This window comes from Hyperolius riggenbachi, chromosome 6 (genome assembly GCF_040937935.1).
Source record: "Hyperolius riggenbachi isolate aHypRig1 chromosome 6, aHypRig1.pri, whole genome shotgun sequence".
In the NCBI taxonomy this organism is placed as follows: Eukaryota; Metazoa; Chordata; class Amphibia; order Anura; family Hyperoliidae; genus Hyperolius; species Hyperolius riggenbachi.
Genome location: NC_090651.1, coordinates 251,577,391 through 251,603,820, shown reverse-complemented (window position 1 = coordinate 251,603,820; position 26,430 = coordinate 251,577,391). Strand labels below are relative to the sequence as shown.

General features: G+C 46.1%; 1 protein-coding gene across 14 annotated transcripts in view; it reads right to left on the bottom strand.

Moving 5' to 3' along the window:
• Positions 1–26,430, bottom strand: part of PLCH2 (phospholipase C eta 2) — a 1,280,386-nt gene that overhangs the window by 125,960 nt on the left and 1,127,996 nt on the right. For all 14 annotated transcript variants that reach the window (XM_068240676.1, XM_068240675.1, XM_068240674.1 and 11 more), the window contains 2 exons: positions 13,536–13,636; positions 3,851–3,948 (listed from right to left, as the gene is read on the bottom strand). In XM_068240676.1, the coding sequence (XP_068096777.1) occupies positions 3,851–3,948; positions 13,536–13,636 (199 nt within the window). The remainder of the gene's footprint in view (positions 1–3,850; positions 3,949–13,535; positions 13,637–26,430) is intronic.

Below are 26,430 nucleotides of genomic sequence, written 5' to 3'. Positions count from 1 at the left end.
CACAAAGCAGGATCATCCACCAGGCAATCTAGGCTGGTGCTTGGGGCCTAGTGGGTGTCAAGGGGCCCACTTGCCACCTTCTTTGACCGCTCTCCACTTTAGCTTACCAAAAGGAAAAGAGAGCGCCCAAATCTACTACCTTGCCTAGGGCCCCATTACATCTTAATCCATCTCTGAACTGGCACTATGGTGTGGATTTCAGACATGAGTGGACTACACTTAAAGAAAATCTGTAGCGAGAGCTTTCCCATTCTTGTCACAGTCCCCACTTTCCAACGCTGGATCTCCAGTTCAGATCCCCTGCCGCAGTAGACGTTAGAAGTCATCGGGAGCCCGAGTGCTCCCAAAGACAGGCGGCTGCGTACTGCGCATGTGCAAGACAGTATGCTCGTGCATGCGCAGTATGGACCTTATCGTTTTTGAGAAAATCTATTTTAAAAAGTTTCAAAGGAAAAAAGTACACATTTAAATGCGGTACTTTTATACTTCTATATTCACAAGTTTGTTTTTTTCAGTAGTAAACTTGCTATAGAGCCACATCACAGACATTATAGCCACATCAATGTCAACAAAAGATTACAGTTTACCCAAATGAGAAAGCATGGATGACGGGCAAAGCTAAGCAGCTGATTAAATAAAGAAACAAAGCCTATACATTAGAATACACCTCAGCCTATAGAGGAGCCAAAGCTAACATCAAGAAGGACATCAAGTCTGCAAAATGTAACAACTTCCCAGCGGATGTGGCAAGGTATTCAATTAATTACAGATTACAAAAAAAGACCGTCTCACAATACACACTGGCCAATAACAACGCCAACCTAGCAGAGGAAATTAAACTTCTTCACTAGGTTTCACAAAGACATTAATCAGCCTCCAGTCAACCTTGAGCTGACTGCAGACTCACAGCCTTTAGTCCTACACCTATATGAGGAGTGGCAGGCACTCACAAATATCAACACCAGGAAAGCAGCATGTCCTGATGGTGTGCAAGGATGTGTGCTTCAGGCCTGTGTTGACCAGCTAAAGGTATGTGCACAAATATTCATCCTCTCTCTTAAAGAGGATCTGTAACGTCAAAAGATCCCCTGGGGGGTACTCACCTCGGGTGGGGGAAGCCTCCGGATCCTAATGAGGCTTCCCACGTGAAAGATGACGTCAATATTTACCTTCCCGGCTCCTGCGCAGGCGCTCTGACGGCTGTCGGCTCCGAACTACACGGAAATACACGATCGCCGTCGGGTCTGCTCTACTGCGCAGGCGCAAGTTTCCGGGGTCTGCGCAGTAGAGCGGACCCGACTGAGATCGGGTATTTCCGTGTAGTTCGGAGCCAAAAGCAGCCACAGCGCCCCCGCTGGAACCAGCAAAGGTAAATATTGAACTGACAGTCGGGTCTGTCGCCAGCTGTTCGGAGGGCGGCAGCGAGACCCCCGTGGGACAGAGGACGGCGTGGGAAGCCTCATTAGGATCCGGAGGCTTCCCCCACCCGAGGTGAGTACCCCCCAGGGGATCTTTTTCATGTTACAGAGTCTCTTTAAGGATTGCACTCTTAAAACCCCTTAAGGACCAGACACTTTTTTCCATTCAGACCACTGCAGCTTTAAAGGTTTATTGCACGGTCATACAGCCTACTATCTAAATGCATTTTACCTCCTTTTCTTGTCTCGAAGTAAAATTTCTATATACATTTTTGTCTAAATTTATTGTACGACATGTCTGATAAAAAAAAAAATTCAATTTGTGTATATTTATTGGTTTGGGTATAAAAGTTATAGCGTTTACAAACTATGGTGCCAAAAGTGAATTTTCCCATTTTGAAGCATCTCTGACTTTTCTGAGCACCTGTCATGTTTCATGAGGTGCTAGAATTCCAGGATAGTATAAATACCCCCCCAAATGACCCCATTTTGGAAAGAAGACATCCCAAATTAGAGGCATGGTGAGTTCATAGAAGATTTTATTTTTTGTCACAAGTTAGCGGAAAATGACACTTTGTGACAAAAAAAAGTTTCTATTTCTGCTAACTTGTGACAAAAAACAAAAATGAAATCTGCCATGGACTCTCCATGCCCCTCTCTGAATACTTTGGGGTATCTACTTTCTAAAATGGGGTCATCTGTGGGGTGTGTTTACTGTCCTGGCATTTTGGGGGGTGCTAAATTGTAAGCAACCCTGTAAAGCCTAAAGGTGCTCATAGGACTTTGGGCACCTTATCGCACCTAGGCTGCAAAAAAGTGTCACACATGTGGTATCGCCGTACTCAGGAGAAATAGTATAATGTGTTTTGGGGTATATTTCTACACATACCCATGCTGCGTGGGAGAAATAGCTCTGTAAATGAGATCTTTTTTACAAACAATTGTCCATTTACAGAGCTATTTCTCCCACCCAGCATGGGTATGTGTAAAAATACACCCCAAAACACATTATACTACTTCTCTTGATTACGGCGATACAACGTGTGACACTTCTTTGCAGCCTAGGTGCGCTAAGGGGCCCAGCGTCCTATGAGTACCTTTAGGATTTCACAGGTCATTTTGAGGCATTTTGTTTCTAGACTACTCCTCACGGTTTAGTGCCCCTAAAATGCCAGGGCAGTATAGGAACCCCACAAGTGACCCCATTTTAGAAAGAAGACACCCCAAGGTATTGGCAAAAAGAGCATGGCAAAAAGAGCAATGTATAGATTGTTTAGCTGTGATAAGTAGCAATACAGTGATAAAGTTATTGGCAAATGAATGGGAGGAGTTTAAAACGTGAAAACTGTTGCAGTTTTAACCACCTTAGCGGTATGGACGAGCTCAGCTCGTCCATTACCGCCGGTGGCTGCCGCTCAGGCCCTGCTGGGCCGATTTGCTCCCTGTAAAAAGCAGCACACGCAGCCGGCACTTTGCCAGCCGCGTGTGCTGCCTGATCGCCGCCGCAGCGTGGCGATCCGCCGCGTGCAGCGGCGAAAGAGGGTCCCCCCAGCCGCCCGAGCCCTGCGCAGCCGGAACAAACAGTTCCGGCCAGCGCTGAGGGCTGGATCGGAGGCGGCTGACGTCAGGACGTCGGCTGACGTCCATGACGTCACTCCGCTCGTCGCCATGGCGACGAGCAAAACGAAACAAGGTAGGCCGCTCATTGCGGCCTTCCTTGTTACTGCGGATCGCTGGAGGCGATCAGAAATACGGGTCAGGAGCGCCCTCTGGTGGGCTTTCATGCAGCCAACTTTCAGTTGGCTGCATGAAATCGTTTTTTTTTTATTAAAAAAAAAACCCTCCCGCAGCTGCCCTGGCGATCTTAATAGAACGCCAGGGTGGTTAAGGGAAAAAACTCTTAGTGGTCAAGTGGTTAATCTACATATATATTTCCATATTACATTTTATAAACTTGCATCAGGTTATTTGCATCTCCTTGCCCATCCCTATTCCTCACAAGCACAGAGTAACTGGCAGGAGATATGATCCACCAAAACTGTCTGTTAAGAACACTTTATCTGTAAACAGTTGCAAGCAAATGTAAATAATGTTTATCATTAATCCTAGCCATGTATATTATTTAGTATTTATATAGCGCCGACATATAGAGCTGAGCTGAACTTAAGTGGTTGTTTCTTTTACACCTTATCATAACAAAAAATGCATTAACACTCAAAATAAATGTCCTTTAAACACATCACCACAAGTCCACCAGCATTACAGTGTCACTTTTAAAGTAGATTGGAAGCAGGAATGCCGACTTTGTCATAAGTTGAATACAAATGCTGTGAGTGTATAAGCAGAGGTTTATATGAAGCATACGGTCAACTGCAAACCTAGCAATCACCATGTATGCAATCAGTTTATCACACATCGTAATAATTACTTACTTTCTGTGTCCACATCATGGATACCAACTGATTTTGTGTATTTCACCAAATCTGACAATGCCCGAGAAAGCTTCATCGTTTTCTTTTGCCTGTTTATTCTGGGGAAAAGACAGGAGTTTATCAGTTCTTATATTTACAAAGTGACAATACCTTTTTTTTTTCCCTTTTAAACTATGCCAATTTCCTGGCTGGTGTGCTGATCCTGTATTTCTAAGGGCCTCAACACACTAGTATGCTTCTGTCAGGTTGTCAGCATCTGTACCATTGATGTGTTGCTGAAAAGCAAACAGAAGTCTGCTAATGTGCTCAGGTCCTAAGGCCTTTTTTACATGGGAAGTTAAACTGTGTACTTTTATTGTGCAGTTCAGCCTCCTGGCCGCAAGCACTTTTTAGCTGCAATATCTTGCAGGTGAATGGTAGTGTTTGTTACCCCCACATGTCATTTCACAGGCAGAGATGTTACCCCATGGGGAAAATTGCAACATGACTCCATAGAGGGGCCGGCTCTCCACTGCCCAGACAGTTGACAGCTGGCAAGTTTACTACCTCCAGCCTGTCATTAGAAAGAGGCCTAATATTTTCAGTCACTAAATCAGAATGATGATGAACATCAGGTGCTCTTATTAAAGTCTGGCTCTATTAGCTGCATGCTCATTTCAGCAATGCATGCTCAGACACCAATGTAGCCAATAGGAACAGAACAGAATAGAAGCAGCACTTCTAGGCGATTGGCATTCTTTAAAAGGAAGTAAATATGGCATTCTCCATACCCCTTTCAGTACAGTCCCTTTAAAGTGTACCAGAGCTGGAGCTCGGGTACAAAAACAGATACTTGCCTAAAGAGAGGGAAGCCTCAGGATCCTATTGAGGCTTCCCTTGGTGGTCTGCTGTCCCCCGTCACTGAGCGTGGCCCCCTGAAGATTAGCGACAAGGCATTGCTGCTAATCCTATCGGGCCTGCGCAGCTCCTCTTCCGCATTCATGGCCACGCAGTAGACACTTGAGCCTGCCTGCACAGTAGCACAGATTCGCAGGCTCCATGTGACTGTGCATGCGGGCTTGAACTTCTAATGCGCAGCCATGAATGCAGAAGAGAAGTTACGTGGCAATGCTGTGGAGGGGGGCAGCACTCAGCAACAGGGGGATTGTGGCCCACTGAGGGAAGCCTCAATAGGATCCTGAAGATTCCCTCTATTCAGGGTAACAGCGTATTTGGAACCCGAGCCTCGGCCTGATTGTCACCATAAAAATCAAATTTCAACAGCACCTGGTCTGAGTGTATTTGGTGATAAAGATGCTAATCCTGCATTCAAAACTTTTTCTGCTGTTATGGTTTGGAGTTATCACATACCTTAGGAGCACTGGCCCTTTAATTACCATTGCCATCGGCTGGCAAAACAGTTGCATGCTGGGGGGGGGTCTTTTTATCTATAATGTATTCCTCCTCTTCCCTTTGTTTCCCCCTCCTAAATGACCTGCACTTCTTAGTATAGACCTCAGTGGGAGTATCTTAAGACTCTGGGAGGAGGGCGGGTAACGAATACACAATTAGCAAGAGGTGAAAAAAAGAGTGATGGAGAAAATTATGTCAGGATTAGCTCCATTCAAAAGGTAACCAAGATGGAAACTGTCTAGCAAGGCCGAAAGCTTGTTTATTCTTATTCATTTGTAGTTAGCCAATAAATGGTATCATCCTGATTTAAAATTTCTTGTCTAGAATAGGATTTTCGTTTTTTCCTTTATAAAATTCACAGGAATCATAATAACGTGGACAGTGCAATACATCTGCTAAGTAAGTAGAACTAATATTTATCTACTTATGTGTTTTTGTTTTCTAGATTAGTCACTTGGGTGTCACTTGTTCTTTAACCACTTGAGGACCACAGTCTTTCTTTTCTACCCCTTAAAGGGAACCTTAACTGAACGGGGGTAAAGAGCTTCAATTACCTGGGGCTATTACCAGCCCCCTGCAGCAGTCCTGTGCCCTCGGAGCCGCTCTGGAATCCTCCGGTCCCCCGCTGTCACTTAGTTTCGTTTTTGACGACTCACCAGTCGGCCGGCCGCCATGCGTATTATTGGATGCATTCCCTACTGCAATTAGAGCTGTTGTGGACCGCAACGTGTACAAAAATACACGTTGCCACACATCTACGCGTGCGGAATGCGGCAACGCGTATTTTTGTATGCATTGCAGTCCGTAACAGTGCAAATTGCAGTAGAGAATGCGTCCAATATAGGGATGGTCGGAAAATTCCGCGGAATTATTAATTCCGTGATTCCGGCCGGAATTAGCCAATTCCGATTCCGGTGGTCGGAACGGAATTCCTATACCTCTTAAACGGAATTCCGCGGAAATTTTATAATTCCGATGGAATTTTCCGGAATAACACCCAAAAAATCTCCTCCTCCTCCTCCTCCTCCTCCTCCTCCTCCTCCTCCTCCTCCTCCTCCTCCTCCTCCATCCATCCATCCATCCATCCATCCACTTATATAATCAAGTAAGGAATTGCAGATTTTCAAAACAGCTTATATACCATAGCTGGGATTTGAACCCAGGACGCAGTGTGTAGTAGGTATCTGTCTTACCCTCTAGACCATGAACCACACTACATGCTAAAGCTGGCCTAGCATAAACCATACTACCATTATGATCAATTCAATAGAAAAAGTAGCATGATTAAGGATTTGTACTTTTTGAAAAGCATGCTTATATTCCGAATACGTCGGAATTCCGAATACGTCGGAATTCCGCGGAACAGCTCCGGAATACCGTCGGAATGAAACGGTAGCGGAATTTCGGTATGACGGTATGCAGAATTGTCTCGGAAAAGGAAATGGGCTCTTCCGACCATGCCTAGTCCAATAATACGCATGGCGGCTGGCTGACTGGTGAGTCGTCAAAAACGAAACTAAGTAACAGCGGGGGACCGGAGGATTCCAGAGCGGCTCCGAGGGCACAGGACTGCTGCAGGGGGCTGGTAATAGCCCCAGGTAAGTGAAACTCTTTACCCCCGTTCAGTTAACCACCCTGGCGTTCTATTAAGATCGCCAGGGCGGCTGCGGGACGGTTTTTTTTTAAATAAAAAAAAACCTATTTCATGCAGCCAACTGAAAGTTGGCTGCATGAAAGCCCACTAGAGGGCGCTCCGGAGGCGTTCTTCCGATCGGCTTCGGCGCCCAGAATAAACAAGGAAGGCCGCAATGAGCGGCCTTCCTTGTTTTGCTTACATCGTCGCCATAGCGACGAGCGGAGTGACGTCATGGACGTCAGCCGACGTCCTGATGTCAGCCGACGTCCTGACGTCAGCCGCCTCCGATCCAGCCCTTAGCGCTGGCCGGAACTTTTTGTTCCGGCTACGCTGGGCTCAGGCGGCTGGGGGGACCCTCTTTCGCCGCTGCTCGCGGCGGATCGCCACAGAGCGGCGGATCGCCGCAGAGCGGCGGCGATCGGGCAGCACACGCGGCTGGCAAAGTGCCGGCTGCGTGTGCTGCTCTTTATTTGATGAAAATCGGCCTAGCAGGGCCTGAGCGGCAGCCTCCGGCGGTGATGGACGAGCTGAGCTCGTCCATACCGCCCGGCTGGTTAAGGTTCCCTTTAAGGACCAGAGCCTTTTTTCCATTCAGACCACTGCAGATTTAACGGTTTATTGCTCGACCTACTATCTAAATGAATTTTCCCTCCTTTTCTTGTCACTAATACAGCTTTCTTTTGGTGCTATTTAATTGCTGCTGCGATTTTTAGTTTTTGTTATATTCATCAAAAAAGACATGAATTTTGTCAAAAAAAGGATTTTTTTAACTTTCTGTGATAAAATTTGTCAAATAAAGTAAAATTTCTGTACACATTTTTGTCCAAATGTATTGTGCTACATGTCTTTGATAAAAAAAACACCATTCAGTGTATATTTATTGGTTTGGGTAAGTGTTATAGCGTTTACAAACTATGGTGCGAAAAGTGAATTTTCCCATTTTGAAGCATCTCTGACTTTTCTAACCACCTGTCTCATTGTTTCCATTTCTGCTACCTTGACAAAAAAAATGAAATCTGCCACGGACTCACCATGCCCCTCTCTGAATACCTTGAAGTGTCTACTTTCCAAAATGGGGTCATTTGTGGGGTGTGTTCACTGTCCTGGCATTTTGGGGGTGCTAAATTGTAAGCACCCCTGTAAAGCTTAAAGGTGCTCATTGGACTTTGGGCCCCTTAGCGCAGTTAGGCTGCAAAAAAGTGCCACACGTGGTATTGCCATACTCAGGAGAAGTAGTATAATGTGTTTTGGGGTGTATTTTTACACATACCCATGCTGGATGGGAGGGAGAAATATCTCTGTAAATGACAATGTTTTGATTTTTTTTTTTTTTTTTTTTACACACAATTGTTCATTTACAGAGAGATTTCTCCCACCCAGCATGGGTATGTGTAAAAATACACCCCAAAACACATTATACTACTTCTCCTGAGTACAGCGATACCACGTGTGGCACTTTTTTGCACCCTAACTGCGCTAAGGGGCCCAAAGTCCAATGAGTACTTTTAGGATTTCACAGGTCGTTTTGAGACATTTGGTTTCAAGACTACGGCTCACGGTTTAGGGCCCCTAAAATGCCAGGGCAGTATAGGAAACCCACAAGGGATCCCATTTTAGAAAGAAGACACCCCAAGGTATTCCGTTAGGTGTATGGTGAGTTCATAGAAGATTTTATTTTTTGTCACAAGTTAGTGGAAAATGACACTTTGTGAAAAAAACAAAAATCAATTTCCGCTAACTTTTGACAAAAAATAAAATCTTCTATGAACTAGTCATACACCTAACGGAATACCTTGGGGTGTCTTTCTAAAATGAGGTCACTTGTGGGGTTCCTATACTGCCCTGGCATTTTAGGGGCCCAAAACCGTGAGTAGTCTGGAAACCAAACGTCTCAAAATGACCGTTCAGAGGTATAAGCATCTGCAAATTTTGATGACAGGTGGTGGTTTATGACGGGGCGAATTTTGTGGACCCGGTCATAAGCAGGGTGGCCTCTTAGATGACAGGCTGTACTGGGCCTGATCTGATGGATAGGAGTGCTAGGGGGGGGGGGGGTGACCTGATTGATGGGTGTCTCAGGGGGTGATTAGAGGGGAAAATAGATGCAATCAATGCACTGGGGAGGTGATCGGAAGGGGGTCTGAGGGTTTGGCCGAGTGATCAGGAGTCCACACGAGGCAAATTAGGGCCTGATCTGATGGGTAGGTGTGCTAGGGGGTGACAGGTGGTGACAGGAGGTGATTGATGGGTGTCTCAAGGCGTGATTAGAGGGGGGAATAGATGCAAGCAATGCACTGGCGAGGGGATCAGGGCTGGGGTCTGAGGGCGTTCTGAGGGTGTGGGCGGGTGATTGGGTGCCCTAGGGGCAGTTAGGGGTCTGATCTGATTGGTAGCAGTGACAGGTGGCGACAGGGGGTGATTGATGGGTGATTGATGGGTGATCAGTGGGTGATTAGATGGCAGAACAGATGTAAACAATGCACTTTGGAGGTGATCTGAGGGTGGGTCTGTGGGCAATCTGATGGTGTGGGTGGGTGATCAGATGCCCGTAAGAGGCAGGTTAGGGTCTGATCTGATGGGTGGCAGTGACAGGGGGTGATTGACGGGTGATTGATGGGTGATTACAGGGGAGGATAGATGTATACAGTACATGGGGGGGGGGGGTCTGGGGAGGATCTAAAGGGTGTGTGTGTGTGTGTGTGTGTGTGGGGGGGGTGATCAGGAGCCCCCAGGGGGCAGTGTTAGAGACAGGGGGTGATTGACGGGTAATTGACGGGTAATTACAGGGGAGGATAGATATATACAGTACACCGGGGGGGGGGGGGGGGGTCTGGGGAGGATCTGAAGGTGTGTGTGGGGGAGTGTGGTGCTCAGAGCCCCCAGGGGGCAGTGTTAGTGACAGGGGGTGATTGATGGGTGATTGACAGGTGATTAGTGGAGAGAATAGATGTAAACAGTACACAGGGGGGGGGGGGGGGGGGTCTGGGGAGGATCTGAGGGTGTGTGTGTGTGTGTGTGGGGGGGGGTGATCAGGAGACCCTAAAGGGCAGATTAGGACCGATTAAAAAAAATAGCGCTGACAGATAGTGACAGGGAGTGATTGATGGGTGATTAGGGGGGTGATTTAGTGCAACCAGGGGTCTGGGGTGTGGGCAGGGGGGGGTCTGAGGTGTCGGCAAGGGGTTAAGTATTTATTAGTTTTATTTTAGACTGTCCTCAGAGGAGCCCTCAATCTAATCCCTGTCATATTATGCATTTATATAGCACTGACATCTTCTGAAGCTCTTTACTGAGTATACAGTATAGTCATGTCATTAAGTCATTAGGTAAATTGTGTTTTTTTTTAATGTTTACATTTTATCAAATACAATCGATGTGTATATTTTGTTTACAAGGCAATGTGACTTTTTTTTATTTCTTTGATAAGACAAATAACATTTATATTGTGCTTTTCTCCTGGCGGACTCAGAGCTTGAGCTGCAGAAACTAGGGTGTGCTCTATAGGCAGTAGCAGTGGTAGAGAGTCGAGCCCAAGGTCTCCTTACTAAATAGTTGCTGGCTTACTGAACAGGAAGAGCGGAGATTTGAACCCAGGTGTCCTGTGTTACAGCCCTTAACCATTACACCTTCCAGCCACTTTTGCCTATAAATGCCAACTACTGTAAGGTCATAACAGCATTTTGGTAGCAGTTTTTGCAAAGGGGTGTCTTAAAAAAATGTCAACGTCATTAAGGGTGCCCTGACCTGGAAAAGTTTGAGAATCACTAGTCTAAATTTGGCCATTAATGATCCAATCTTTCTCATCCAATTTTACCAAATCTATGTAGGATAAGGGTAAACAGAGTGAATATATTGAATGGCTAATTCAGGCAGTCCCTTATTTTATATAGAAATGGTAAAATTGGATGAAAAAAGTTTGGATCATTATTAGCCACCCTTACGCCAATTTTGAGGAAATAAACGTTTTTTAGAATACAAGAACAAACTATTATTATTTAGAATTTATATAGCGCTGACATCTTCCGCAGCGCTGTATAGAGTATATTGTTTTGTCACTTAACTGTCCTGAAGGGCTCACAAACGAATCCCTACCATAGTCATATGCCTATGTATGTATTGTGTAGTGTATGTATTGCAGTCTAGGGCCAATTTAGGGGGAAGCCAATTAAGTTATCTGTATGTTTTTGGGATGTGGGAGGAAACCGGAGTAACCGGAGGAAACGCATGCAGACATGGGAAGAACATACCAACTCCTTGCAGATGTTGACCTGGCTGGGATTCGAACCGGGACCCAGCGCTGCAAGACGAGAGCACTAACCACTACGCCACCGTGCTGCCCCATGTTAGAGTGCTCAGGGGAAACCCTCCCAATGGCCAATATAGGGAGATTTGAGCTGGGGACCTTACAGTGAGATTCGATTACAGTGACCTTACAGTGCTGCTAGCCACAACACCACGGTGCTGCCCAATAAATACAAGAATCATATATTAACCACTTAACGCCAGCCCAGTGGCAAGTAGGCACACGTGTACGCCTCCCGCAGCACCTGCGGGCAAATTGTGTAATAGCAAAACGATCATTTTAAAATGTCCATTTTGTTAATGATACATTTTGCTGGTCACTGCTGGCTTAATAAGGTGCAAATCTTTCAGTGCCGGGATTTATGCCAAGAACTTCCCTTTACATTTTTGGGAATATGATCTCTGTAAATGGTTAATCATCAGCTGACCGTGGTATCAATTAAGTGATTAAAGCCACTGACTGAATATACTGCTGCTACAGTGAACTAACTGTGGTTATAAAACTGTGCCGCTTGTTCAAACAGGAACTCCCATGCCATCTTAAAATGGGCTGTGGTTTGAAGTGATTCATTAGTAACGGCAGCTTAAGACAGTGGGAAGGAAGAGAAGGCAAGTGTAAAGAGGCAGGTTATCCAGGGTTATGATAGTTTCCATCCCCCTCATGTTAAGGACGCTATCCCCAAGGGACAATTTGCTAGATTGAATAGGATTATTTCCAACACAGGTGTTGCACAAAAACGCCATGATGATATGGTACTAAAGTTTAGGCAGAGGGGTTACCCGCAGGAGAAGCTACAACAGGAAACACGTCCTAGGAGAAAGGACAATAGACAATTCCGACTTCCCTTTGTTTCCACCTACAACACTTGTAGTGGAGAAATTGGGAAAAGTATCACACGACATTGGCACCTCTTGAGCCAGGCATTTCCTAATATACCAGAGTTTAGATACCCCCCCTTACTCTCTTACAAAAAAGCACCCACGATCAGAGATAAAGTATTTTATCATGCACCTAAGCACGCAGAATCCAATAAAAGGACAGGCGCATTTCCTTGCCTTGGTTGTCATCTGTGTGGACAGGTTACAAAAGGTCCCGAATTCACACATCCATCTAAGGGTACTAAATATAGGATTAGAGAACTTTATACCTGTGAGTCAAGCTACGTGGTATACTATCTAAAGTGTCCATGTGGCTTGGGGTATATAGGTATGACCACGCAAGAAGGTTAGGGATAGAATATGTTCACACAAAAGTGCTATCAGAAATGGAGATATGAAACAGGCTGTTTCAGCCCACTTCACTATGATGCATCATAATGTCACTCAATTAAAAGTTCAGGTTATTGATGGGGTGCCGGTATCTTGGAGGGGAAAACATTCTAGACTAAAGGAGTTGCTTAGGAGAGAAGCGAGCTGGATCAAAAGATTGGGTGTGTTGGGGGAAGGGGGACTAAACAAAGAATACGATCTGGGATTTTGTATTTGATGATGATGGCTAGGATACTATGCATGTTCTAATGTATTTTATATGCTCTTTTCTGCAGAGCTGTCATCCTTGCCTGTGCTGGAGGAACTGTTTGGAGATATCCCTGATGATTGACTCGCTGGGGAGGTATGGGTGAGTGAAATCCGTCCATAAATTAATGCGGATATTAGCGTTGTCAGGGATGCGCAGCCCCATGTCTATTAAGTAGTCGCGCTGTTGCAGCGGCTTTGTTTACATATGACGTTGGAGAGACATGCCTCTGGGAGGGGCTGCCCCTACTGTCATTGTAGTGACTCTAAGCGCACTGAGTTTGCGCAGGGTCTGTGTATGGACGTGCGGCGGCGTATGCGTGATGACGTCATGTTTTTAGGTCACCTGACCTGACCCCAGCGAGTGAGAACACGGAGTTATGGCTGATGCTGGCGTGGGGCGCCGGTACTCTCCGTGATGATGCAATCCTGCTTTATTTGCATGTTAGGGATGCAGTCTCCCCTCAGGTCCGCCGTGGAGTGCAGGTAAGGTGATTGGCTGCGGGCAGTTTAAACTGATTGGATGTTTTAATGGGTTGACACTATATATGGACAATGTATGTGATATCTCATTTGTGGTTGAAACAGCTTGAAGAAAGGCTCATACCTGAAACAGCGGGCTGTCGCTGTATTACCACTTTTTAATGTTTCGATAAAAGAGCTTTTTTCACGCTTGGAAGTGCCAGCCTCCTATACGCTTTCTACATTGATTTGATCCAGAGGTGTGAGGATCTTTTGAGGCTTGGGCACCCTTATCCCTACTTTGGAAGAGTGCCACTCTTTTTACCAGTGTCTTTAGAACTGAAAGGTATAGCAGGATTCTGAGTGAAGTCTTTGTACCTGCCATAATGGGCAGAAGTTCTGGCCAGACTTCCCTGTCGTTCCAGACTGTCATCGCCTTCTTCCAAACTCGAACACTTTTTTATTCGACCACCTTTTTTCTACAAAATAAAGAGAAATGTGTGCTTTAATAACTAATGTGTGAAAAATGCCCTCTTTAGTTTACATGCAACAAACACAAATTTGCCTTCTTAAAATGGAGAACATTAGCAAATATTCAACTATATGTAGAGATGGCCCGAATGCTTCACCAGGCGAGCAGTATTCAGCAAAGATCGGGTATCCGCAGTCGCCGCGAGCACATGCCGCTATTCGACCCGCCCCCATACATTATCACTGGGCTAAACTTTGATCTCTTACATCACAGTCAGAAGGCGCATGGCAGCCAATCAGGTTGCACTCCCTCACAGACCCACCCGCCCCCTATAAAAATGATGCAGCGCCCGCCACGTTCCAGTCTGTCTTCAGCTGGATTAGAGAGAGGAAGGGACAGAGCTTGCTGGAAATAGGAAAAGCGTTAGCTAGGCTTGTTTACTTAGATCCTCGCTGGCTGATTGCCGTTTAGTTCTGAGGGCTACTTCATCCTTCTGCTTTTTTTTATTTTTTGTGTTGTACATGATGGAATACCAAAAGTTCTACACAATTTTACATTGAGGAACACTGCATTTGGTAAACCAGAACACAACCATTGATCAACAGCGAAAAAGTGCTTGAAAAGCTGGTCTGACAAACCCTAAAAAAGGCAGTATGGCATCTTTAACCACTTCACCCCAAAGGCGTTTTTACGCTAATGGACAAGAGCAATTTTCACCTTTCAGTGCTCATCCCTTTAATTTGCCAATAGCTTAATCACTACTAATCCCAATTAAATGATCTAGATCTTGTTTTTTCACCACCAATTGGGCTTTTTGGGGGTGATATTTGTTTTCAGTAATTATTTTCTATGCATTTTAAAGGGAAACACAAAGAAAAAAAATGAAAAAATACACTATTTCTCCAATTTCATCCCCTATAGTTTTAATATAAACACTGCTACTGTACATAAAACCCACACATTTTATCTGCATATTTGTGCTAGTTATCACAACATTTTAATTATGCCCCTAGTACAAAATATAGTATTTGGAAATAAAGGTGTATTTTTTGGAAGCAGTAGATTTGGGCGCATGAGACAAGTGGACAAAAAGGGCGCCCCATTCACTTCCATTATAAATATCGTTTAATGGGCGCTGAACGGGGAAAATAAGGCGCCAGAGATTTTTAAGGATTTATAACGGCGCCCGGAGATTTTTAAGGATTTATAACTATGTTTGTGATGATTTAAGTTTACAAAATGAGCCAGTGACGAATAACGTTTATGAAGATAATAAATCACTATTTCTAAAACATTTCTAACACATTATTATCCACCTAAAAAAATAATTTACATTTTTTTTCTTTACATTTTTTATTTATTAATGTCTGTAAAATATTATTATCCATAGGGGGTTTTAGGTTTAGGCACCAACAGGGGGGTCTTAGGTTTAGGCACCAACAGGGGGGTCTTAGGTTTAGGCACCAACAGGGGGGTCTTAGGTTTAGGCACCAACAGGGGGGTCTTAGGTTTAGGCACCAACAGGGGGGTCTTAGGTTTAGGCACCAACAGGGGGGTCTTAGGTTTAGGCACCAACAGGGGGGTCTTAGGTTTAGGCACCAACAGGGGGGTCTTAGGTTTAGGCACCAACAGGGGGGTCTTAGGTTTAGGCACCAACAGGGGGTCTAGGGGTTAGGGATAGGTACAGGGAGGGTTTTTAATAAACGAAAATATAAGTTTCACTTTACAAACAGGGAAGATTAACGTTTTAAGAATTGCCGATCTCATACACATTATTTAGTGATTTATAAATTCTTAAAACACTATTTATAAACGAAATTCTACACAATAATTTCTATAAACGATATTTCCATTTATCGTTTATACCACGCGCCCTTTTTTCCCGACGCCCTTTTCATACGTACGCGTATTTTTTATTTGGTGGGATTTTTTTTCCACTATTTATATGTACACGTGCACAGAAATGCTGCAGCAGCACTGTGACTTATAAAAACATCCTGGAGCCATTAAGAGGCTCTAGCAGGACATTTTTATAAGTCAGCTTGTCATTAAGTGGTTAATTTCATTTCCAATCTTCTCTGCCGTGAAAAGCATGTCAACAAACATAGCATAAACCGTCCTTCCTGATGTAACAATTTATATAATTGATGATCAGCGTTCTTTCTTTCAGTGGTCATTCAGATTCTAGCTTTTAGGGTGGGTAGAATCAGATTACTGGTTGTTTTATATATAAAGCTACCTTAGTTAGAATACATTAACCACTCTTTAGTGAGCCAATAGCCCCTCATTTATATTTCTTATTGTTTGTGGGGCTTTATGTATACACACTGCAATTACCTATGACTTTACCTATGACTATTTTATTTTCCTAACTGCTCTAAACAGACGGAGTCAAAATCTGGGTTGCGTCATTCACCACTAGCACTGTGTGTTGGCCAGGTAAGTGTGCCAGTTGCCACAAATACCCAAAGCACGCAAACAGCAGTAGAACGAGTTCCGCTCTCCTAGAGATCCAGGGCACTAATCTCTGTGGCTAAGCCCAGCTGTTGACCCCCCTTTCTCCTTGTTTTGTATCTGTAAGTCAGATGAAAATGATGGATGACAAAAGGCCAGAACAGTGGGCTTAGGTGAACAATTTAGCATCTTTAAAATAGCAGCGGCAATTTCAGTGCTGTCTACATGCTTCAGAAGTACATTATAGTATTTTTACATCTGCCCTTGCTATAGGCACATGTAGAAAAGGACAGGTGTGCTTTTTAGGGAAAGGCTATTAAAATGCTTCTCTTATGTATCCTAAGAAAAATATTATAAATCGATATGTATGGAACAGAAGAGAATAAATTCTATCTTCAGTCTCAGAAAGGGATCATTACTGTAGTTCTCACAGCCAGGTTGTTATCCAATAGCCTAAAGCTGGCCATACAAAGCTGATGAACATCTACCAAAAAGTAATTAGTGTTAAAAGACTTCACACAAATCATTTTGAGGTTGCGGTGTTCTGTACGGTGTATGTTTCGGAACATGTGCCAAGAGTGTTAAACACTGCACAATGGCAACAACAACAAAGTTTCAAACTTGCTAGATTCCTCTTGCCATTGACAAACAATGGGTAGAGATGCTGAATCGCTGTCATTGCACCTATATGCAAACAGTCAAATGATCCACAACACCCAACCATTTTTGCCACATCAAAAGCGTGGAACAAATTCATCTCATCTATACAACCAGGGTCTGCCACTATTCTCCCCCAAATACCACTAGCAACACTCTCCCTCGTAGTACCTCATTTCAATTATATTAAATGGTCAGCCTCAGGTACAGTGGGTTGCAAAAGTATTCGGCCCCCTTGAAGTTTTCCACATTTTGTCACATTACTGCCAGAAACATGCATCAATTTTATTGGAATTCCACATGAAAGACCAATACAAAGTGTACATGTGAGAAGTATATCGAAAATCACACATCATTCCAAACATTTTTTACAAATAAATAACTGCGAAGTGGGGTGTGCGTCATTATTCAGCTTCCTGAGTCAATACTTTGTAGAACCACCTTTTGCTGCAATTACAACTGTCAGTCTTTTAGGGTATGTCTCTACCAGCTTTGCACATGTAGATACTGAAATCCTTGCCCATTCTTTTTTGCAAAACAGCTCCAGCTCAGGCAGATTAGATGGACAGCGTTTGTGAACAGCAGTTTTCAGATCTTGCCACTGATTCTCGATTGGATTTAGATCTGGACTTTGACTGGGCCATTCTAACACATAGATATGTTTTGTTTTAAACCATTCCATTGTTGCCCTGGCTTTATGTTTAGGGTCAGTGGCGGACATACGGCCGTGCAGGCCGTGCCGCCGCACAAGGGCCCCTGAAGTTCTGCTGCTTCAGGGGCCCATTAAGTATTGCAGGGTTTTTTGTTTTTTTTTTTATGTTTTTTTTTTTTAACCTGGGGGGCCCAACTCCTGTCCTCCCCCCTCACCTCGCCCCCCCCCCCTCATGCGGCGGGAGAGCGGAAAATACAAGAAGTCTCCGGCCGGGGCGGCAGCTGCCGCTTGGTCTCCAACTTTGGAGACATATCGGAAACTAAGCAGCAGCTGCCTCTAGCGTCTGCTGCAGCCCCGGCCGGAGACTTCCTGTATTTTCTGCTCTCCCGCCGGCTGCAGCGCATACCGGGAGGGGGGCCCCGAGGTGAGTGAGGGAGGATAGGAGTCGGGCCCCCCACCCGGATAGCTACCCACCCGGCTACCTTACCCACCCACCCGGCTACCTACCCCGCTACCTAACCATCCACCCGGCTACCTACCCGGCTACCTAACCAGGCTACCTACCCACCCACCCGGCTACCTAGCTACCCACCCGGCTACCTAACCACCCTGCCGGCTATCTACCTGGCTACCTACCCACCCGGCTACCTAACCACCCGGCTACCTAGCTACCCACCCGGCTACCTAACCACCCTGCCGGCTATCTACCTGGCTACCTACCCACCCGGCTACCTAACCACCCTGCCGGCTATCTACCTGGCTACCTACCCACCCGGCTACCTAGCTACCCACCCGGCTACCTAACCACCCTGCCGGCTATCTACCTGGCTACCTACCCACCCGGCTACCTAGCTACCCACCCGGCTACCTAACCACCCTGCCGGCTATCTACCTGGCTACCTACCCACCCGGCTACCTACCCACCCGGCTACCTAGCTACCCACCCGGCTACCTAACCACCCTGCCGGCTACCTACCTGGCTACCTACCCACCCGGCTACCTAGCTACCCACCCGGCTACCTAACCACCCTGCCGGCTATCTACCTGGCTACCTACCCACCCGGCTACCTAGCTACCCACCCGGCTACCTAACCACCCTGCCGGCTATCTACCTGGCTACCTACCCACCCACCCGGCTACCTAACCACCCTGCTGGCTACCTACCCACCCGGCTGGCTACCCACCCACCCGGCTACCTACCCACCCGGCTACCTACCCACCCACCCGGCTACCTACCCACCCGGCTACCTACCCCGCTACCTAACCATCCACCCGGCTACCTACCCGGCTACCTAACCAGGCTACCTACCCACCCACCCGGCTACCTAGCTACCCACCCGGCTACCTAACCACCCTGCCGGCTATCTACCTGGCTACCTACCCACCCGGCTACCTAGCTACCCACCCGGCTACCTAACCACCCTGCCGGCTATCTACCTGGCTACCTACCCACCCACCCGGCTACCTAACCACCCTGCTGGCTACCTACCCACCCGGCTACCTACCCACCCACCCGGCTACCTACCCACCCGGATACCTACCTACCCACCCGGCTACCTACCCACCCACCCGGCTACCTACCCACCCGGCTACCTACCCCGCTACCTAACCATCCACCCGGCTACCTACCCGGCTACCTAACCAGGCTACCTACCCACCCACCCGGCTACCTAGCTACCCACCCGGCTACCTAACCACCCTGCCGGCTATCTACCTGGCTACCTACCCACCCGGCTACCTAACCACCCGGCTACCTAGCTACCCACCCGGCTACCTAACCACCCTGCCGGCTATCTACCTGGCTACCTACCCACCCGGCTACCTAACCACCCTGCCGGCTATCTACCTGGCTACCCACCCACCCGGCTACCTACCCACCCACCCGGCTACCTACCCACCCGGATACCTACCTACCCACCCGGCTACCTACCCACCCGGCTACCTAACCACCCACCCGGCTACCTACACACCCACCCGGCTACCTACCTACCCACCAGGCTACCTACCTACCTACCCACCCGGCTACCTACCAACCCACCAGGCTACCTACCCACCCACCCAGCTACCTAACCACCCACCTACCCACCCACCAGGCTACCTACCCACCCGCCTACCCAGCCACCCACCAGGCTACCCACCCGGCTACCCAGCCACCCACCAGGCTACTTACCCACCCGGCTAAGGGCTACCTACCTACCCACCCGGCTGCCTACCTACCCACCAGGCTACCTATCCACCCAACCACCCATGGGAGCTGCGCGCCGGATGGAGGCTGGGACAGGAGGTCTGCTGCTGCAGGTGAGTAAATGGTTTTTTTTTATTATTTATTTTAGCAGGTGTATGTTCTGGGCAGGTCTGCCACATGATTGCGTGTATGTTCTGGGCAGGTCTGCCACATGATTGCGTGTATGTTCTGGGCAGGTCTGCCACATGATTGCATGTATGTTCTGGGCAAATTTGCTACATGATTGCATGTGTTTTCTGGGCAAATCTGCCGACATGATTGCAGGTATTTTCTGGGCATATCTGCCGACATGATTGCAGGTATTTTCTGGGCATATCTGCCGACATGATTGCAGGTATTTTCTGGGCATATCTGCCGACATGATTGCAGGTATTTTCTGGGCATATCTGCCGACATGATTGCAGGTATTTTCTGGGCATATCTGCCGACATGATTGCAGGTATTTTCTGGGCATATCTGCCGACATGATTGCACGTATTTTCTGGGCATATCTGCCGACATGATTGCACGTATTTTCTGGGCATATCTGCCGACATGATTGCACGTATTTTCTGGGCATATCTGCCGACATCATTGCACGTATTTTCTGGGCATATCTGCCGACATCATTGCACGTATTTTCTGGGCATATCTGCCGACATCATTGCACGTATTTTCTGGGCATATCTGCCGACATGATTGAATGTATTTTCTGGGCAAATCTGCTCACATTATGTGTATTTTCTTGAGAAAACCTGCACAATTATGTGAATTTTCTGGGGAAAGGGTCACCAAAACTTGGGCCCACTGTCTTTGCGTTGCACTTTTCAAGGGAACCTGAGGTGAGAATAATATTGAGGCTGCCATATTTCTCTCCTTTTAAGCAATACCAGTTGCCTGGTTGCCGTTCTGGTCCTCTGCCTCTTATTCTTTCAACCATAGACCCTGAACAAGCATGCAGCAGGTCAGGGGTTTCTGACAATATTGTCAGAACTGAGAAGATTAAGCTGCATGCTTGTTGCTGGTGTAATTCAGTTTATTACTGCAGCCAAATAGATCAGCAGGGCCGCCAGGCAACTAGTATTGTTTAAAAGGAAATAAATATGGCAGCCTCCATATTACTCTCACCCCGGGATCACTTTAAATTACAGTTAGCTCCGCCCTTATCCGGTCATTGCCACGCCCATTTTTTGCCGCGGCGCTACGCGCCGCAGGTTCTATCCACGCCCATTTTTAGCTGCACCCATTTTTTGACGCTGCGCGCTTCGCGCGCCGCAGGTCAGGGGGCCCACAATTGATATTTTGCACAGGGGCCCACTGCTGCCTGTGTCCGCCACTGTTTAGGGTCATTGTCCTGCTGGAAGGTGAACCTCCGCCCCAGTCTCAAGTCTTTTGCAGTCTCCAAGAGGTTTTCTTCCAAGTTTGCCCTGTATTTGGCTCCATACATCTTCCCATCAACTCTGACCAGCTTCCCTGTCCCTGCTGAAGAGATGCACCCCCCCGAGCATGATGCTGCCACCACCATATTTCACAGTGGGGATGGTGTGTTCAGAGTGATGTGCAGTGTTAGTTTTCCGCCACACATAGCGTTTTGCATTTTGGCCAAAAAGTTCCATTTTGGTCTCGTCTAACCAGAGCACCTTCTTCCACATGGTTGCGGTGTCCCCCACATGGATTGTGGCAAACTGCAAACGGGACTTCTTATGCTTTCTGTTAACAATGCCTTTCTTCTTGCCACTCTTCCATAAAGGCCAACTTTGTACAGTGCATGACTAATAGTTGTCCTATGGACAGAGTCTCCCACCTGATCTGTAGATCTCTGCAGCTCGTCCAGAGTCACCATGGGCCTCTTGACTGCATTTCTGATCAGCGCTCTCCTTGTTCGGCCTGTGAGTTTAGGTGGATGGCTTTGTCTTGGTAGGTTTACAGTTGTACCATACTCCTTCCATTTCTGAATTATCGCTTGAACAGTGCTCAGTGGGATGTTCAAGGCTTTGGAAATCTTTTTGTAGCCTAATCCTGCTTTAAATTTCTCAATAACTTGATCCCTGACCTGTCTTGTGTGTTCTTTGGACTTCACGGTGTTGTTGCTCCCAATATTCTCTTAGACAACCTCTGAGGCCCTCACAGAGCAGCTGTATTTGTACTGACATTAGATTACCCACAGGTGCACTCTATTCAGTCATTAGCACTCAGCAGGCAATGTCTATAGTCAACTGACTGTACTCAGATTAAATAAATAATAATAATTATGCACACACCACTTTGCAGTTATTTATTTGTAAAAAATGTTTGGAATCATATATGATTTTCGTTCCACTTCTCATGTGTACACCACTTTGTGTTGGTGTTTCATGTGGAATTCCAATAAAATTGATTTAGGTTTGTGGCAGTAATATGACAAAATGTGGAAAACTTCAAGGGGGCCAAATACTTTTGCAACCCACTGTATAAAATACTTAAATGATTTATTGAATGGAGACTCATCTTCTTTCAAGATCTAATCTCTAAATTTCCTAACCTGAAGAATCAAATATTCCAGTACCACCAAATAAAACATTGGTTGGCCCATGCCCGATACAAAATCCAGAAACTCCCTCATCACATCCACACGAATCTAAAAAATAATCTTAATCCCCAAGGTGGGATTTCAGTATGGTATCAATATCTCTCCTTGTCTCAAAAATCACCCTTAGAAAAATACAATAACTATTGGACAGAAGAACTACAAGCGAATTGGTCCCTACAACAATTCATATATGCAGATTCTATATTAAAAAAGAACTCTAGATGTATTACCCATGCCGAAACAACAAGAAAAATCTTCCAAAAATGGTATCTCCCCCCCAAAACACTGGCCCAATTCTCGAGTCTTAACTCTCACCTATGCTGGAGAGAATGTAATTCAACAGGATCTCTAACACATATCCAATGGGATTGTCCAATTATTAAAGAATTCTGGAATACAGTCAATCTATTGATCTCCAACATACTAGACACGCATTTCGTTCTCTCCCCCCAAATGGCCCTCTTCCTAATTGATAGTCATTTGATTCCCCCCTCACATAGAAAGAATGTAATTCATATATGTGCAGCTCGCCAATTAATTCCAGCTAATTGGAAAAATAAGGAACCCCCTTCCATACCTCAGCTAATTTACACTACACGCTATAATCTAGAGATTGAAGAAAGACTTACCCCTACACGCCAGGCCATGAAAAACCCTCCTCCTCACAAAATAAACTGGCAACAGATAGTATCCTGCTTGAGTTTGCCCAATATCTCCACTTAACATGGACACAATTAAGAATCGCAAGCAGACTATATATGAGACTTCACGCGGAGTATACCAGAATAGTCTACCGCCCTGTAAACTTTCCCCTGTTCTACCCCCATCTCCCACTGCTCGACGAGTCCCATCCTAACAGCTTCTCTTTCTAGTAGGTTCTCTTGAAAGCTAAGGAGTCTGAGCCATCAGGCAGGTATAAATTCTTGCCTAGAGAGGCAGGAGGAGGGAAGGGCACTGCTGCACTGAGTAGTGAGAGAAGAAATGCCTCCACTCCTATCTCTGGGCTAGTGCACAACAAAATCGCAATAGCAATCGCTAGCAATTCGCGAATGCGACAGTGAAGCCATTTTTTAAAGAATCGCTTCAATAAATGCTACATGCAGCATGTTTGCTAATTTAAAAAATCACAACACTGCTGTGGGAACACCCTCATAGGGTAACATTAGCCCAGCGCTTTTCAAATCGCTGTAAATTTGAAAAGCGCTCTGAAGCACTCGGTGTGCACCAGCCTCCTTCATTCACCTTTGTTTCCCTCTTTCCCTAGTTAGTGCTGGGTGTCTGTGTCTTCTTGTCATACAGTAAAGCTAAATAAAAGTGCAATCCTGGTGAGGCAAATATCTTCTTCCCTCTCTTTCAGCTTTTCTCTCCTCATTATTTCTTTGCATAAGGGATCAGACACGCTATAAGGTAGTGAAAACTGGGATTAGTAGAGATGGTGGTGAAGGGGAGGACATAGGTAGGTGTATGTGGGGAGGGGGGGGGGGGGGGCGTGGGGGGGATTGGCCTTGAGGGAATTACAGTGGCCATACTTCTGTTGACTTGACAGCCGATCGACCAACCGTTTTGCTATTAGCAAATCGGATAAAAAACGTTGGGTGGAAATTGGTTAAAATGTATCAATCTGAGATGTTGGGAAATCTTGGGCCAATGTGTCAGGTGCGATAATCATGGCGTGCGATAACCACGAATTATAGACAAGACGGAAACCCCAGCCGTTGACCCTCAACATGTATTGTGCCCCCCTGATGCCTGTACATTACCTGTCACACTGTTCGCAGAGTGTCCTGGCTGTATTTTTGCATTGGCACTCCACGTGATTACTGGCATATACAACATGGGGTGAGTGAGTGACATAATTTGGGCTGAGGCTTCCATGATAATGGGCCTCTAGTCTGTGTTTCCCCCCAGGCCAGAAGGTCCCAGTCCTCCCCTGGTAGCAGCAGTGTGTGTGTGTGTGTGTGTGTGTGTGTGTGTGTGTGTGTGTGTGTGTGTGTGTGTGTGTGTGTGTGTGTGTGTGTGTGTGTGTGTGTGTGTGTGTGTGTGTGTGTGTGTGTGTGTGTGTGTGTGTGGTGTGTGTGCATGCCGCAATAAGTATATTTTATGGTGAAACGCTTTGCTGCATTACAACTATTTTCTGGTGAACCCATGCTGCAATAAGTGTATTTTCTGGTGAAACGCTGCTGCATTATGATTTTCGGGGGTCTTGGGGGTGGGGTTCACCACAGGAGTGGTGTTCACCACGAGGGGTGGGGGGTATGGGGCTGGGGGCAATCACGGGTGGGTGGGGGTTTGGGGAGAGGGGTGCCACAGGATTTTTCGCCTGGAGTGACAAAATGGCTAGAGACGCCCCTGCTTGAAAGGACCATAGAGAAGCTTAAACAAGCCAAAGTTACTGCCTTTGACAATTGGTTTAATCATTTTGATATGGACACCGGTTACACATCTTGTTTTGACTTATGTTTGTGTTATAATTGATATACTCTACTATAGGCCTTTATATCTACAGGTACTTACTTTGTAAGTGTCCATAGACGCTTTGATTTATGTACCAAGACAACCCTATTCACCAAGGGTTGAATTAAGCTTGTATGATGCTTCACCTGGCATTTGTTATAATTTTTGAAAATGCTCAATAAAAACTAATGAAAACAAACAGTCAAATGATCATTCAGTTTGTTAGATGCCATCATATTTTAGTCTAGTGTGTATGAGGACCTATTAAAAAAATAAATTAAATAAATTGTATCTGCAAATTTGGCTATACAGCTTACTTTATAAGCATCCTTTCTACTCTGCCTGACTTTTACTTCTATGTGGCTATTCTCTTCTCTTTACTGGTTATTACCTGACTGATAAATATTTCAGTAGCTGTTGACATACAGCCAGTCAGTACATAGAATGATATTAACAGTCTAAAGGTGCCCATAAACTGTACAATTTTTCCTTCAGTTTCAATCTTTTGATGTAATTTGAACGATCAAAACTAATTCGGAAGGCAATTATCAATAGAGATGGCCCGAACGGTTCACGTTCGCGGAGAACTGCAAACTTTTCCGGAAGTTCGATTCGCCCCCATAGTGCATCATTAGGGTCAACTTTTACCCTCTACATCACAGTCAGCAGGCACATTGTAGCCAATCAGGCTACACTCTCTCCTGGAGCCCCCCACCCCTTATAAAAGGCAGGCAGCATCAGGCATTGGACTCACTCATGTGCCTGCAGTAATTAGAGAAGGGAGAGCTGCTGTGCAGAGACCTATGGGGAAAGCTTAGTTAGGCTCTTGTAGGCTTCTTAGCTTGCTCCTTGCTTATTGCTTATTGATTCTTATTGCTAAAAAAGCACCCCTCAACAGCTTTTGAGAGCTAACCTTGTTCTTGTGATCTTTTTTTTGTGCGTGTGTCCCACAGACACTTGTGTTGCATAGACAGCCTTGGTAATTCCTACTGTGTGTGCCTTTGCCAGGCCGAGCACATTCAGCGACTACCAGGTGCACATTGTAATACCCATCACTGCATATACCTACCTGTTCACTTCAGTGCACCCACCTACCTACGTGAGCGCACGCAGTGTCACTGTGCCTATCCGGTACCTGTCTGTGTGTGACAGGTGCACATTTTAATACCCATCACTGCATATACCTACCTGTTGTGTTCAGTGCACCCACCTACCTACATGAGTGCACGCAGTGTGATATACCACTCCGTGCATACCTGTTAAATGCACCTGTGTGATGCACATTGTATTAGTCAAGTCAGTGCATACCTTTCACTTCATCCCCCTCAATATGGACAAAACAAAAGGAAGAAGCAGGCCACCTGGCAGGTCTGTTTAAGGTTGCGCTGTCGTGATTTCGTGCGGCCCTCAACCAAAGTACAGTTTTCAGAAGAAGGCACGTGCCATCAACCCCAAATATGGTCAGGACGTAGTTGACTAACACAGAACACCACATCTTTCTCAGCTTCCGCACGGAAGCGTGACATATCTTCCTCCTCCTGCTTTGATTCTGGCACTCAGTCGGCCGCCACCACCAAAGTGCCATCACCCCAGGGCTCAGCGGTGTGGACATTTTTTTGTGTGTCTGCCTCAGATGAGAGCAATGCCATCTGTACTCTCTGCCACTGAAAATTGAGCAGTGGAAAGACCAAGACCCGCGTAGGGACAACTACCTTACGAAGGCACATGATTACAAAGCACAAACTGCAATGGGATGACCACATGAGGAAAAGCAGCATACAAAAGCAAAGC